This window comes from Ipomoea nil, unplaced genomic scaffold (genome assembly GCF_001879475.1).
Source record: "Ipomoea nil cultivar Tokyo-kokei standard unplaced genomic scaffold, Asagao_1.1 scaffold0268, whole genome shotgun sequence".
Taxonomy (NCBI): domain Eukaryota; kingdom Viridiplantae; phylum Streptophyta; class Magnoliopsida; order Solanales; family Convolvulaceae; genus Ipomoea; species Ipomoea nil.
Window position 1 is genome coordinate 4,611,706 of NW_017616696.1, and position 16,056 is coordinate 4,627,761.

At 37.0% G+C, this 16,056-nt stretch overlaps 1 protein-coding gene across 1 annotated transcript; it reads right to left on the reverse strand.

Annotated features, from left to right (window-relative positions):
* Positions 1 to 912: 912 nt before the first annotated feature.
* LOC109151843 (trihelix transcription factor PTL-like) lies at positions 913 to 3,226 on the reverse strand. Its single transcript, XM_019299459.1, has 3 exons — positions 2,577 to 3,226; positions 1,076 to 2,246; positions 913 to 1,031 (listed from the first exon to the last, which is right to left on the reverse strand). The coding sequence occupies exons 1-2, from the start codon at positions 2,939 to 2,941 to the stop codon at positions 1,139 to 1,141; spliced, it is 1,473 nt and encodes a 490-aa protein (XP_019155004.1). The 5' UTR covers positions 2,942 to 3,226; the 3' UTR covers positions 913 to 1,031; positions 1,076 to 1,138.
* Between the last annotated feature and the right edge of the window lie 12,830 nt (positions 3,227 to 16,056).

A 16,056-nucleotide genomic window follows, 5' to 3' on the forward strand; every position in this document is an offset into this window, starting at 1 on the left:
GTTATTTATTGTATCTAGATGCTCATATTTATGACAAATAAAATATAATATATAATATCTATGAGGGATAGAATTGGATATATATAGTGTATTTAAGTCCACACAATTGAAATTGTTTATCAGCATTTTTGTTTAGCATTTCTAGTTTCAACAAAATGAAGTACTAATGCATTCTATATCATTATAGTGTGTATTATTTCCCTTTAATCATTAATTTCCTTCTGGGCCAAATTAAAGTAGCATAGTCCACTAAGAAAGAGGTGAAAATGATGCTTAATTAATTAGTCAATGCACATAATTCAAATCTAATTCATGAGATGTGCATAGTTGAGATGCAATTCTCCTATACACATTTGAGAATCAATTACTAATGTGACGTTACACGCAATTTACACTTTATATATGGACCTACCATCTTATTTAAGTGGCAGACAAATATGAAAAAAATAGTGATTCCACTGAACATGAAATAATTTTATACTCTCGTACCAGTTTGAAAAGTTTGAAAGGGTACAAAATAATTCTGGTCCATGATGATTGCTATAGTTTTGGAATAGATACCCATCACAAAATAATTTTGGGTTTTGTAAAGTGGCATTATATTGTTATAAGTAATGGGGTCTTAGTGGATGGCATCTCAAAGTGTACTCACTCACATTATTAGTGAACACATTATGCTCTTTTCATGCTATTAAGTCTTTCAAAGTCAATCCCCTATATGGCTACATATTCTTTTTCTATGCATAAAGAGAAAGGAAACCCAAATTCTAGGATTAGCAAAATAATAAGATGGAACAGAAATGAGAAGGAGAACATACCCAAATTTTAATCAATTACTCTCCCTAACCTAGCTATACCTAGGACAAATTAATAATAGAGACCTTAATAAACATACATCATCAGTTAGCAACCTTAATAAAAACACAGATAGATGATAATCCCAAAGTTGTATCTTCCTATGATGAAATCGAAAACCAAGATGACTTACCTTAATCCATTCTAACACAATCTTTGATCCATCTTCTCTTCAGCTACTTACTGTTACAATAAGTGGTCTCAAGACTGGCAATAGGATCATTGAGAATACAATATATGTTACACAGTAGTGTGATATGATCCTTAATTAGCTATTGGTGAATTATATATTGTCTCCTCCTTTGCTTGGTTTCAACACATAATTCTCCCATAAATTCTCGGCACTGTCGCCCATCAAGAACCTAAATCCGCCATGGTTCGGTGAGGTATTGGTATGGTGATGATGATGATTGGGTGAAGGCTGTTGTGCAGAATATGATAGGGATCCTCCATTGTTGTTGATCTGGAAGTTATGGTGGGTGAAAAAATTTGCTGGGTTTTCTTTCCTTCTCTTGTTGTTGCATTTAATGCTAATCCACTTGTCTCTACACATGGCTGCATTGTTATTATTCCCATTGTACCCCATACAAGACATCTTGCTGGAAATCTCCTCCCACAGAACATCATCTGAGCACCCAATGTGCTGCTGGAATCTTGATTCCATATTAGTCCTAAGCTGTATAAGCTTCGTGATCTCGCCTTCTTGCCAGTTTTGATCCTCATGATTGTCTGGAGATTTTGGTATTTCTTTTGCAGTTAGTTTGTGGAGTGCCTCCATTAAAGCTGCATCTCGAGCTTCGATCCAGGCTCTTTCGTTAGCCCAGAATTTGTGTTCCCTCTCCATCCGACCAACCTCTTGCTTCCTCCAATCTTCCTCCCTTATCATCCTCTCTTTCTCTTTCTGTTCAATGGTGTTCATCATTTTCTCCAACCAAGCTTCTTGTTTCTCCATTAGCTTCCTCATTTTCTGGTCTATAAACTCCTTTATCTTGCACTTCCAGCCCCTCCTCCCCTTTCTCTTCTTCCCCTTTTCCCCACTGTTGAGTTCATCGTCGTCATCACTCTCGCCCGAGGAGGTGGATTCGAAATCAGAGGAGTTCATATTGGAGAGGCTAAGGCTGTCGGAAAGCTTTGAAGCTTGGGGAAAAGAGGTCCCTCCATGGTTTCCTACGACGACATTATTGCAGTAGAAAGTGTTGCCGGCGGGTTGGTCGGAGATTGCACTGGTTTCACCATAGAGAGCTTCAAGCTGGCGAAAGAACCTATAATGCTTCCCATCTTGTCTTCCTGCTTTTCCTTCTTTAGTCTTCTTGTAATACTTGTACAAATTCTCAAATTTCTCCCTGCACTTCTTCCCACTCCTTTGATACCCGTGTTCCTCGCCCATAATCCTATTTTAATGTATTAATTAGAAAACATTATTAATTAATGCTAAAGAATTGAGGAAGAACCCTAGTTTTGGAACAGCTATCTAGCTAGCTTTCATGTGATACTGATGTTTTACTAATGATAGGCAATCTCATATTCTTTGTCTGTCAAGATGTCTACAACCTGCCCAATTTGGTAAGAGGGTTGCTTAAATTTCTTGGAAAGCAGACAGCTTTGGGAGGGCCGCTAAAAAACATTATTATATATATATATATATCTTCGATCTCGATCAAACAAAACCAGGAAATTGAAGAAGCAATTCAAGAAAATTAGGTCAAGAAATGGAATAATACCTGGAGACTTCATCCCACAAGGGGCCTTTCTGATTAGCTTCTTTGAACTTGGGATGAAGTCGTGATCGGATTTCAAGAAGGGTGAGAGTTTCCTGTCTGGGCCACCGCCCGCTGCCGTTGGCGGCGGCGGCGGTTTCCAGTTCCAGCCCACTGAACCCGGCGCCGCCACTAGACGCAGCTCCGGCGCTAGTGCTGGAATCGGCGAGGAAGTCGTGGTGCAGTCCTGGGCGAGGCGGGGCCATGACCATCTCGTAGTGATGGGCGGAGAGTATGTCCGCCGTCTGCGGCGGCGGAATGGAAGTGAAGAGGGAGGTGTTGCTCATGAACGGCCTCAGATCCGCCATTCCGTAGTGATGATCCTCCATTTCAGAAACTTAATTTCGTTGTATGCCAAATAAAGATGGATGGAGTTGAAATCAAAGGAAAGGAAAGATGAGAATGGTTAAAAGAAAGATGGGAGAGGAGATAGAGGTGGTGATGAAGCGGCAGACCCGGATCGTGTCTTTGTGCCAAAAAGCTTATAATTAGTAGGAGAATGGACCCATTTCTTTGTTCCCACACCCAGTGCTACCTGCAATCTAAACCTTTACTCTCTCTCTCTCTCTTTTCTCTGTTCGTCTCTCATCTCTACTACTACTATTACCATGAATAAATGCTCATTCCATCTACTACGTACACATACATAAATACATTATAAAGACAACTTTTTCTTCCCCCACAGCGTGGATCATAGTCTCTTTTTTTAATCAGGTGACGCAGGGACCTTTGACATGACTCTGATACCAAATTAAAAGCATGTGCCCATCTCAACTAAACGTCTAACCTTATAGTTGGATTGCACATTAATTACTTATATGCTCAACAAAAGTTACCACTTCAACGACAGGTCATGCTGAATGTACCCAAAAAAAATGATATTTACTTCTTTAATTTCTTGATATGATCGATTAATATAGTTAGCTTATCAGTTAATTTTGATTTATGCGGTGGCAAATGATGAAAAGACAAGTGTGGAAAGGTAGGGTGATGGGCATGGAAAGGCTGGATTCAGCACACAAATGGCTTCTCTATTTTCCCTTTTAATTTGTTTCGAGTTATTGATAACAACAGTTGTACAGTGCTTAGGATCCTGCGGCCTTTTTGACCCTCCTCTCCTACTAATTCATTCTCAGATCAACAGTACTATGTCCCCCATGCCACAATCTACACGTTGCATTGTATACACACATAATTAAATATTATTAGATTTTGTATACTTCCCGTTCTCTTAACGAATATAATTCATAATATAAACTTCAACATCATAACATATCTTAACGTAAGGTCTAACTTTATATTCAAATAATCTCTCAATATTTAAACTTTTGCATAAATCAAGACAGTACGGAGTTGAAATATGTAATATGTACTAGTGGTCTTATGCATTATTAATTGCAAGCATCAAATAAAACGTAAAACAACGAATGCCCATTATAGTCCAGTTACAAGAGAGTACTATTGTTCCTAAAAGATTGAATCCCCAATCTTAGAATCATTAAATCATGTCCACCTTGCAAGGTGAACACGGTTTGTGTTCATAATTACTGAAATATATGTTCATAATTATAAAGCTATATATTCATAATTTTTGAATTTCATATTCATAAATATTGGATTCTATATTCACAATTACATAACTCTATGTTCATAATTACTGAACTATATGTTCATAATTATAAAGTTGTTATAAACATATTTAGTGGACATCATTTGTAACGGATGTAACGGATGCTTTGATTGCTCATTATGTATATTTATTTATATCCTTTGTAATGGACACACTATATATCATGGTGTGGAGATGAATGAAAAGATGATCCTGACCTTTCCCTCTCCACTCTCTGTCTTTTTCTGTTTAACACGTTATCAGCAGATGATGCTCTAACCATCATCGGTGAACAGCCGATAGTGAATCCCGCAAACTCCATGTCTGTCCAGACCGGTGGTCTAGTTGTTTATAGAAGGAATAATGATAAGCGCAGAAGACAAGGTTTGCTTCGATCTCCAAAACCAGTGCCGCTTTCGCCGTCTCTACTCGTCGCAACGCTAGGTACTCCGTCTTGCACGACTGACTAAATGACGCCGCGTCGATAGAGATCGGAGGGGAAGACAACAACATCGTCACCAGGAACCAGTTCCGCCGCCGCCGCCTGGACGCCGTCGCCATCGATCCTGACCTTTCCCTCTCCACTCTCTGTCTTTTTCTGTTTAACATTTTTATATACACCAGTCAGCCTACATCTAAAAAAGCTTTTTCACATGTCTATATGCATAAGTGTCATGTTTTTATCAAACTAAAGGTTGCCTAATAATCTTTTGAAACAGATAAGGAACCTTTTTGGACTCGAAGTCCCTTACTTCATTATCCTTGGAGCACCATTATAGAACCAGAAGTTAAATTTATTTTGAGAAATCCTGGATGGATTCATAATTCTCGAAATGAGGATTTATTTAAGTATTATTACGTGTCATTATTTACTCTTTAAAGGGTTGCGAATGGAGTTAATATCCTCATTGAAGGAATAATATGTACCATTGTGTGCTCGATAAAGGGTTGATAATGAACTTATTTATTATTTATTATCTCAGTCAAGATTGATGGTGTAAACATCAATGAAATATATAAAGAGCTTGATAATGTCAGTTCATGTTTAAAGACTGAGACATTTGAAATAAAAAGCTTGTGAAAGCTATAAGTATTATCTCGACTTGAAGATCGAGTTTTTCTTTGAAGATTTTTTTTATATACACCAGTCAGCCTACATCTAAAAATGCTTTTTCACATGTCTATATCCATATAAGTGTCATGTTTTTATCAAACTAAAGGTTGCCTAATAATCTCTTGAAGCAGATAAGGAACCTTTTTGGACTCGAAGTCCCTTACTTCATTATCGTTGGAGCACCATTGTAGAACCAGAAGTTCCATAATCGCAACATATTTGCGATTAAATTGCTAGCAAAATCTAGTGCTCCCCTACAAATGAAGTACTTGAATAATGATTAAACATATCCTCCGGTATCTTCGAGATACAAAGACATGACATTTATGTAATAAACCATGATACGGTTTTAATAGGTTACTTGGGTACTGGCTGTTTTGTTTGATCCCTACAATGCCAAGTCCAAACTGGTTATACAATGAATTTCCCTAAATGTTCAAAATGAGGACAATAACACTTGTGTTGCACAAATGTTATATGAGCTCTAGAAGAGCCATAAATTATTAGATATTTACTCTAGTGACAATCCAGAAGATTTGTCCAATCCATTTCTTCAAATTTTTGAAATATATGTAGAACTTGAAGATTGTTATCTTCAGGGGGAGACAGGAAGTACATTTACTCGAATCAATCCGGAAGATTGAATGTAAAATCCTGAAGATTAAGTCATAAAAGACTAACAGTTGCGCATTATTTGCAACACATAAATACATCAATATCATGTACTCTTTTCCTCACTAGTTTTCTCCCATTGGGTTTTTCTAGTGTGGTTTTTAACGAGGCATGAGTATGATATATGAATGTAAATGGGGAAAAGTTGCAAAATAATTGCTTAAGTAGACAAACCCCAAAATCCTGAAGATTATGCCGATTGTGCCCTGAAGGCTTATGGTTGTACTCTTTTTCCCTTAGCTAAGTTTTTCCCACAGGGTTTTCTTAAGTTAAGGTTTTTAATGAGGCGACCAATACAATATATGTTTTTACATATATCATGTACTCTTTTCTTCAACTAGGTTTTTCCCACGTGATTTTCTTAGTGAAGTTTTTAATGAGGCATGAATATATTTTCTTTTGTACATTTTCTTGTCTAGGTTTTTCCCACAGGGTTTTCCTAGCAAGTTTTTATCGAAGCAAGATTGTGGACAAATAATGTCCAAGGGGGAGTGTTATAAACATATTTAGTGGACATCATTTGTAACGGATGTAACGGATGTTTTGATTGCTCATTATGTATATTTATTTATATCCTTTGTAATGGACACACTATATATCATGGTGTGGAGATGAATGAAAAGATGATCCTGACATTTCCCTCTCCACTCTCTGTCTTTTTCTGTTTAACAAAAGTTATATATTCATAATATTTGAACTTCATATTCACTATTATTGAATCTCTATAATCATAATTACAAAATTATATGTTCATAAATTTGAACTATATATTCATAATTATAAACAATTTTAGAACTGTGTTCACCTTGCAAAGTGAATACAATTCCTCCGCATAATTTAAGACCCCACGTCCGGGCCCGAAAGTACGAGAGAGTAGTATGAGAAATTGATTGGGCATGCATCTATGAAATTAAATACACTTGTACGCACGTATAGTAGTGATGTGAGTAGGGTTACTTTGTTAGTAGTCTGACTCACATTTTGATGTACGTATCACACATGCAAAGTAGTTGAGGGCTCAAAACAATGGAGTCTGCATGCCTTATTGTCCTTCTGCTTTAAATGAGCCCCTACCCACATTCCTTTTGCTCACTTAAACACGCCACTTTTTTTTTTTTTCTTTTATTATTATTTTTTATATTCAATCTTTCTTAACATTGAACATCAATTAAATTTTTTTGTATATATCAGTTGAATTAAGATAGAGTAATGTACCTCAAATTAACATTTGCTTTTCATGAGGTTTAAAATCAATCTGGTCAAGTGGCCAACACTTTGTCCCTTAATTGGATCGTCCCGGTACGAACAATGATTAGTCTGAGTATGGTACGGGTTTAAAGATGCCTTCTACAGTTAAAATTTGATCATAGAGTTGTAATTCACCACACTTGCAACGGGCATTGCATTTAAAGTTGAACGGGTACATTTTAATGATTTATTCTTAAATTTATCATATAATGTGATATTAATTGATTAGTTTTTTCTCTTTTTCTTACGACTGTGGATTCATTATTATTAATTTATAGTGAGAAAGACTAATTCTTAACAATTAACTTATGAGTTCTACTGTTGTATTTGAAAATGACAAGAGGTAAATTTAGAGAGTATAGTATTTTTCTTTGAAAAAGATTAATTCAAAACACACAAATCGATACGCGAAGATTTTTTTTTTTTTTTTTTTTTTTTGAATACTATTAACTCTATATATTACAACGCAAAGAGTTAATTGCATCTTCACTGAGTCTCAAACCCACAACCATTTCCATGTGAGAGTTCAACTTGGTACCATTGGACCACAAGATCTTTGGTTATAACCTTTTGAGTTTAGTTTTCTTTCCCCTATATGGTTTATTTTGTTTTTTATTTTTATTTTTTTAATTTTTTTTAGGAACGGTTTTGTTGTCTATATATTATTAATAAAAGGAAAAATGATCAAATAAGTCCTCAAACTTTAGCTGAAAGTCAATTAGCCCTCTAAACTTTTTAACGGTGCATGCAATTACACACATAAACACTTTATTTTGATGCAATGAAGCTCAAAAATCAATTAATGACCCGCTATCACAAGTCATTAAAGTTCTGGCAACCCTCTGGCGAAATTACAACGGAATTTCAGGCAACAAAATGACAGGCAAACGGTTGCCGGTAACGAAAAAGGCGGCCTAGATGGGTCGCCTTCTCCAGTGAGAAGGCGACCCATATGGGTCGTCTTCTCCGTGACCGGCGAACATTCGCCGGTCACTTTTTTGCATGAAATTTCACTGAAATTTCGCCACAGGGTTGCCGGAATCCTAATGACATGTGAATCTGTGATAGCAGGTCATTAACTAGTTTTGGAGTTTCATTGCATCAAAATAAATTGTTGATGTGTGTAATTGCACATCTAAAAAGTTCAGGAAGCTAATTGACTTTTTAGCTAAAGTTCGAGGGCCTATTTGACCTTTTTCCCTTAATAAAATTATACTTTTGTCTTTTATATTATTAATAAAAGTTTTTGATGTAAATACTTATAATAGGTCACTTTTTTGGGTGATGATATATATTGTTACTTCATTAATCAAAATTTTGAAGTACATACCATCATCAACTACTAACAAGGTGAACGTGCCCCTACCACCATGAGTCAACTTTGGAATTACCAAGGTCCACAATTAGGGTTCACCTTGCATTGTGCATCTTGGTCCAAAATTTTATATGCCTATAATTAAAATATATTATGTGCATGTAGTTAATCAATCATTATTCCATGAACAATTGCGTGAGCCGTGAATAAAATGTACATTTTTAATATAGTAAAGATATATGATTTGAGTATTGAAGGTACATTATTTTTATACTATCAAATAATGTACGTTCAGTACATAAATAATGTACCTTTAGTATATTGAAAATGTCGCACCTTTTATTCATGATCCATAGAAAAAAGTGTCGTAGTTAACATATTATGTGTTTTCAATTTATTTACAAGCACATAATTTGTCAATTGAATGCATATAATATGTTAACTAATGCAACCCAAACTACTGAAGATCCATTAAGAGTACCAGTTGGGCCAATTACAAGGTCTAAGTCCAAACAATTAAGACAACTCTTCATTGGTTATGTTCAAAAATGGTGGAAATCCAATTCAAGCCCAATTGCAAATGATGGCGAAGAACTCAAGGCTTTTTATAATTGTTTAAGTGCTGATTTTGGTGATTAAATTAGGCCCAAATCAGCCCTATTATTTTTGGTCATCATTAATTTAAATTGTTTGGCATAAAAGAGAAAACACTAGTTGTATTTAGAAAGGATTCCTTAAAATCCTTTCTAAATAAAACTCTATTTACTTGTTTTCTAGATTAGGTTTAAGACTCTTTTTCCCTTTGTATTTAGAATTATAATGCTGCCCCTATACCTATAAATAGGGCACATCCATGTCAGTTTCGATCAGGCTTTAATTCAATAAAATTCTTAAGTTTTTCTTTACACTTGTGTAAGAAACCTTATGGCTAATTGTGGACTCAATTAGTGGCTAGTCGTGGACTCGACTAGCAAATTGATTCGTGGACTCGAATCAATCTTCCTTTCTTCAACCTTAGATTTAGGTCCGTGGACTCGTTCTTGAATCGAAGGAAACTAGATCCGATTCTAGTTGATTGAAGATTGCATCATCGAGGTACTAGAAGCTACAATGGGATTCTTCCAAGTATTTGAGGATTCGAGACAAAGGGTTTCTCGTGAGGTTTAAGGTATTTTGATCCATCTCTATCTTTGCATTGAGAGTTATCTTGGGACAATACTCCATCTTTATTTGAACCTTGGACTAGGTTCATATCATTAACTGTAGACACAAAATTTTTAGACCAAACATCGCGATGTAAAATAAATCTTGGTCCATGACATAATCATTACAATTTGACCAACTTAATTGGAGTTGTTCGTGTCTTTCTTTAATTTATCATCTTAAGAGAATTCATAATTTTTTTTTTTTTGGTTTTGTTTTTTAATGTGCTATGTAGGAGGTAGAGGGGGGGGGAGGGGGGAAAGGAAAAAAAAACAAAAACAAATATGACAAAAAAAAAGGTCGTTGGTTAACGCGCCATGCATGGCATATACATCGCAAATTATGCTGTGCAACCGAATGCACCTTGCAAGGTGCATACGGTTGCGAAACGGCGCCATTTTGGTTAAAAAAACATGCGTCCCATTTAAAGAAGAAATCAGGTTCGATTCCCGGCAATAACATTTTTATATATCCAGAAATTCATAACTATATAACCACAATTTCATAACTATATATCCACAATTTCATAACTATATATCCACAGTGAATGAATGAAGTAAAAATCCACAACGAATGAATGAATGAAGTAAAAATCCACAATGAATGAACTAAATATCCACAATATATGATTGAACTAAATATCCACAATGAATGAACTAAATATCCATAAATTCATAACTATATAACCACAATTTCATAACTATATATCCACAGTGAATGAATGAAGTAAAAATTCACAATAAATGAATGAATGAAGTAAAAATCCACAATGAATGAATGAATGAAGTAAAAATCCACAATGAATGAACTAAATATCCACAATATATGATTGAACTAAATATCCACAATGAATGAACTAAATATCCATAAATTCATAACTATATAACCACAATTTCATAACTATATATCCACAATAATGCTATTGCTGAGAGTCGAACCTAATTTTTTTTTTTAAAGTAGGACGCGCGTTTTTAATCAAAACGACGTCGTTTTGAACCGTATGCACCATGCGCATGGTACATTCGGTTGCACAGCATAACTATTGCATATACATGGCTCTAAATGCGCGGTTGAGAAGTGGAAAATGATAGCAAATGGGCCTTACAAAAAAACTTCATTTGCAAGAAAAAAAAAAAAAGGAATAAGGTTCAAATTGGCCACTGAACATAACCTGAAAATGCAATTAGGCCACTGAACGAAAAAAAAAGTGCAATTAGGCCATTGAACACTCTAAAAACGTGCAATTAGGCCACTGAACTCTCCAAACGTAGGCAATTTCACCGGATAGCAGGTTATCATCAATTTTAGCAGGTTACCTGCTTACGTGGCAGCTGAGTTGGCATTTTTAATAAATTTTAAATAATTTTTAATAATTAATTTTAATAATAAATTTTATAAAAAAATTGAAAAAAAATTAAATAAAAAATAAAATAAACTCGTTTTTATTTTTTAAAAAATTTTTTAAATAAAAATTTATTAATAAAATTTATTAAAAATGATTTAAAATTTATTAAAAATGTCAACTCAGCTGCCACGTAAGCGGATAACCTGCTAAAATTGAGGATAACCTGCTATCAGGTGAAATTGCACATTTTTGGAGTGTTCAGTGGCCTAATTGCACTTTTTTTTCGTTCAGTGGCCTAATTGCATTTTCAGGTTACGTTCAGTGGCCAATTTGAACCTTATTCCAAAAAAAAATCCAAAAACCCATCTTCCCATCTATAAAAAATCACTCATTTTTTTCTTTGAAAAAATCATAAAAAATACACAAATGTGGATGCTCTAAAATAGAAAACTTTATGCCAAGAGTACATCAACCATAAGAGCATCCACACCAATGCCTTTTTGGTAAATTTTGAAACAGTAACAAGATATTTGATTGATGAGATACCGGGGTTTTAAGCCAATACTTAATTTCTCCGGCAAAATAATGTTTTTATAGGAGAACTTAAAAAAATAAAAGCACCGAATTGCGTGGTAGGCGCACTTTGCACCCACAGTGGGCGCGTCAGAGTTGCTGCCCGCTGGTGGCCACTCTAACGCCACAACATTTACTTTCTTTTTTTAAAAAAAATTGTCATATTGTTTTTTTTTTTTTTGCTTTTCTTTTTCTCTTCAATTTTTATCTCTCCTATATGTCACCTAAAAAATTGTGTAAAATTTTCAACCCAAACGAGACCAAACGGGTCGACGAGACTGATTGGGAAGTTTTTGGTTAATTGACGGTGCATCCTTTTTTATTGTGCTCGACAAAGCTCGGGTTCCCTAGCCCCCGCTCCTCATGTCGTAGTAGCTTCGGGCAGAATCGGCTCAGGCGTGAAAGTTTGCAGAGTGTAAGCTCCTGGGACTGGCTGGAAAGGGTACGCCGGGGCGTAAAATATTGGCGAACTCTTCCACCACTGAAATATTGGGTCAACTAGTCCAACCGGGTACATCGGGTACTGATAAGGAACTTGATCGACGGCCACAGGAAATGTAGGCCCTTGCTGGAACACATTAATGGGCTTCCTGGTCGTTGAAGAAATCAATTAGTCAGAGATCGATAGAGGTAAACTACTCGGCTTGTCTCGTACCGGTCCCCACAGACGGGGCCAATATGATGTAGTAAATACAGAGCGTATCGTCTACAGTCTACAATCCCATGTCGGTTCCGGGTTCGGATCATATGCCTGGTCTGCTTGTTGGTTTAAGGAGTATAGCCCCATCAACTTGACAGTTGGTCAGAGGTCTCCGAGTTAATAGCTATAATGTGAAAATAGCCAAAAGTCTCCCTCCCATCAATAAATGCGGTATTTATAGGGATGTCAGGGGCAGGTCCAAGCCTGGCGACATGTGCGCCGCGTGGAGGCCGTGCACGGGTTTAGGCAGCGGCCCAAAGAATTTTTGCCACGTGCTTTACATTCCTGAGCACGTACGGTCGGACTTCGAGGCCCTAAGGGGCTGGTCCGAACAAATTAGGTCGGTGAAATGGAGCTTGAAAAGCCCTTTACGGGATTATCCTCTGACTGAACTCGGCGTGTACACTTGATCGGGATGCCGTGCCTTTTAGGTCGGTTAGGTCGGACTCTGCCCGTCCCAATGGTTCATATAGCCGACCACAGTCACGATACCCGTGGAATAATCCCCATCAAGTAAGATGATTAAATTTAGAATCAATTCTTCTCATAATTATAATGAGACAAAAAAATGTTATAGTGTGACCCTGAATTAATAAAACCAAACATAAAACTAGGACCAGGTGTGGGAAGCTGAGCAATCATTATTGTATGAACCATGGTCCACACAACTATGTGGACTATATTATTAAATAATGTATATTCAGTACACAAATAATGTACTTTTAGTGCATATTAAAATGAAACTGAATAACAATTTCACATATTTGAGTGTATATTATGTAACGAAACTGTAGTTATATCAAAATGATACTATAATTGTGTTGAAATGAAATTACAATACATATTTGACGCCTGGACCACAATGCAGGCCGTGAAGACAAAGCAGGGCTTGAGAATTTGGGCTCTTTACGTCTTACTTCCATAGCTTTTCTTCCATGCAAGAGTTGATGATTTGAGTACTTAGACTAGTGTCGTTTTCCATCAGTTTTTAATTTTGTTTCCTATCTCTCGATCTGCACGTTAGCGCGTACAACAGTAGTACATCCTCAGCTCAGCTCAGCCCAGAAAACAAGTAATCAAGCTAATTAATTAAGGGAGGATTCGAGCGTGGCGTTGTTTAATTGCTAGCTTCCCCGGCCGGGCAACGTTGTTGTCGTTTAAGGAGACGTACTATTATATATTAGCATTGTCTCCGGCGACATGACGGAAGTGATATGATGGGCAAAAACTGTGCGGCATAGTAAGGTGAATGAAGCCAAGCAGGGCATTTAAGAAGTTGCAGGGTGATGTCTGGTGCCATGTATAACAATCCAAACCGTCCCACATCCAACCACGTGCCATCTTTATCTTTATATTTATATACACCCAAAAACCCATCACTATTCACTACCGCTTTCAATTACTAAATTAGGGGTTCCTCTCCTCTCCTCTCCGGACCCATTCATTCATGACTTTGATTGATTGAATCTGATGATCCAAACACTCTCTGCAGATCTGATCTAATCAGGTTCACTTCCATCCATGCATTTCACGTACATTAATTCAATTCATGGAGTTTGCGTTTGTGTATATTTCACGTATATCTGTTACGTACTACTACTGCCCACCTTCAATTCCAGGTTGCTCTCATCTTCTTTGTTTCTTCCAACAAACGCATTTAAGACTAACATATATTGGGGCCTTGGGGTGTTTGGTAAAATAGTTATTAGCTGATTGTGTTAGTGAATTTTGTTGGAAAAAATAGTTTAAAATGACATAAAATGGCATGTTAAGTGGTTATTTTGTGGTACAATTATCAGTGGGGTCCACTTCCGATTTGGGTCGGGTCAAAGTGGATTCGGATTCTTCGTAGTGAGACGAAGAGATCGATATATTGTACGCTCAAAACGAATAATGGGTGAATGAGATATTTTTTTTTTTTTTTGGATTAGTAATGAAGGGGGATACCCCAAAAAGAAGATACAAAAACACAACACGGTCTTCAGGTAGATTGTCGTACTCTCCGGATAGCCGCAGCGCCAATCCGATCAAGCGAGATCAACTCCACCAGCTCCCTAGGAGGCGTCACGAGGTTACTGTGACCACTCTGCATGGTGGCCCCCATTGAAGCCAACTTGTCAGCTAGCCGATTCTGTTCTCTATAAATATGTGCGTAAGCACCTCAGGTATAGTAACCGCTTCATGTACACACAGCCGGTCAATATTGTGGCACCGACCATTCCAGTTCCCTCCATTACGCAGGTTATCCACCACTGTCCGTGAGTCGCTTTCGATGATAACTCTAGTTGCGCCATAAGACTTCGCCATGCGAAGACCTTGTAACACTCCCCAAGACTCTGCAGTGTCCACCGGGCATCTACCAATTTTATGCATAAAACCGAAACACCAGTCACCTTTGTGGTCATGTAAGACTCCTCCGCAACTTGACTCCACATTTGGTTTGCAGCAGGCATCAACATTTAGTTTTAACCACCCCCTCTCAGGTTTCGTCCACGCTAGGCTTGCCTCCACGCGAGGTTCGTTTCTGCTCGTGGGCCATCTGGTCCTGGCGAACGCCCCTTGCGTCTCGTTGTCATAGCGTCGTAAGAAATCCACCTTCTGCTCCAATGGCAAAACAGTGCTTCTGAACACCTCTTTGTAGACCCATTTGAGTTGGAAAATGAAGGGAAAAAGTGAGCTTTTGTCCCACATTGCTTTGGAATGAAGATTTTCCCCCCTTATATACAAGAGCTCTTTTGAAGCTTGTAGAATTGTATAGCATAGAGGCTCTCTCGCGCGCGCGCGCGCGGGGGGGGGGGGGGGGGGGGGGTGGTGCAAATCAAATTCCAACTACACGAGATAGAAAAAAGGCTTGATTCAAGCCCGAGCTCGTGTGCGGGCCGGAGGGGTGCCAGAACACGAAAGTTCTTTTTAGCCTCAAAACCTCTGCTTCTACTCTTTCTTTAGCCTCCTGTGTTCATAGCCGTGTCTTGCTCGCTGGATTCCTTGTTTGAGTGCTCAAACATTGAATCACTAGCAAGTTTTATCCTGGGAAGCCTAAGCCACAGCGCTCCTAGCATCTTTGGGAGGTGGCAAATAAGGTTTTAAGGAAAGAGTGCTCACTTGACTCTTGCAAAAACCCAACACCAAACAAATTTTCTTCATCTTTTCTTCCCTTCTTTCCAGAAAATAATAGTCAATTTTATTTGATTATTATTTGTTTTCCTACCAACGGTTCCTACAAGTTTGATTAGTTAATAACATTAACATATTATAAAAATATATTTTGGCCCTGTTTGGTAAAAAGTTGGCCTATAGGCTAATTTTGACTTATTTGATCACTATTAATTGTTCGATTTAGTTAACATATCAATATAAATGTTTGGTTAATTAGCTTTTTGCAACTTCAAAAGGCTAAAATTCAAAAGGCTACTCCAACCAACTTTTTTAATTAGCTTTTTGAGAAAAGAAATTACACCAAACAGCTATCAGCTAACAGCTAATTTACCAAACACTTTTCTACAATCAGCTAATGTTATCAACTATTTATACACTCTAATTAACAGAATCAGCTATCAGCTAACAGCCATTTTACCAAACAGGACCTTAGTAAATTAGCAGATAGCTTATTACATGTAAAATGACTTTCTCATTATCTAAAAAACTACTTTGAACAGTTTTTCAAA

Excerpts from the sequence above, each read along its gene's own strand:
- LOC109151843 (XM_019299459.1), bottom strand. The coding sequence starts at position 2,941 with ATGGAGGATCATCACTACGGAATGGCGGATCTGAGGCCGTTCATGAGC. Across the intron at positions 2,247-2,576 it reads TTGTGGGATGAAGTCTCCAG|GATTATGGGCGAGGAACACG; the intron begins GTATTATTCCAT and ends ACATTAAAATAG.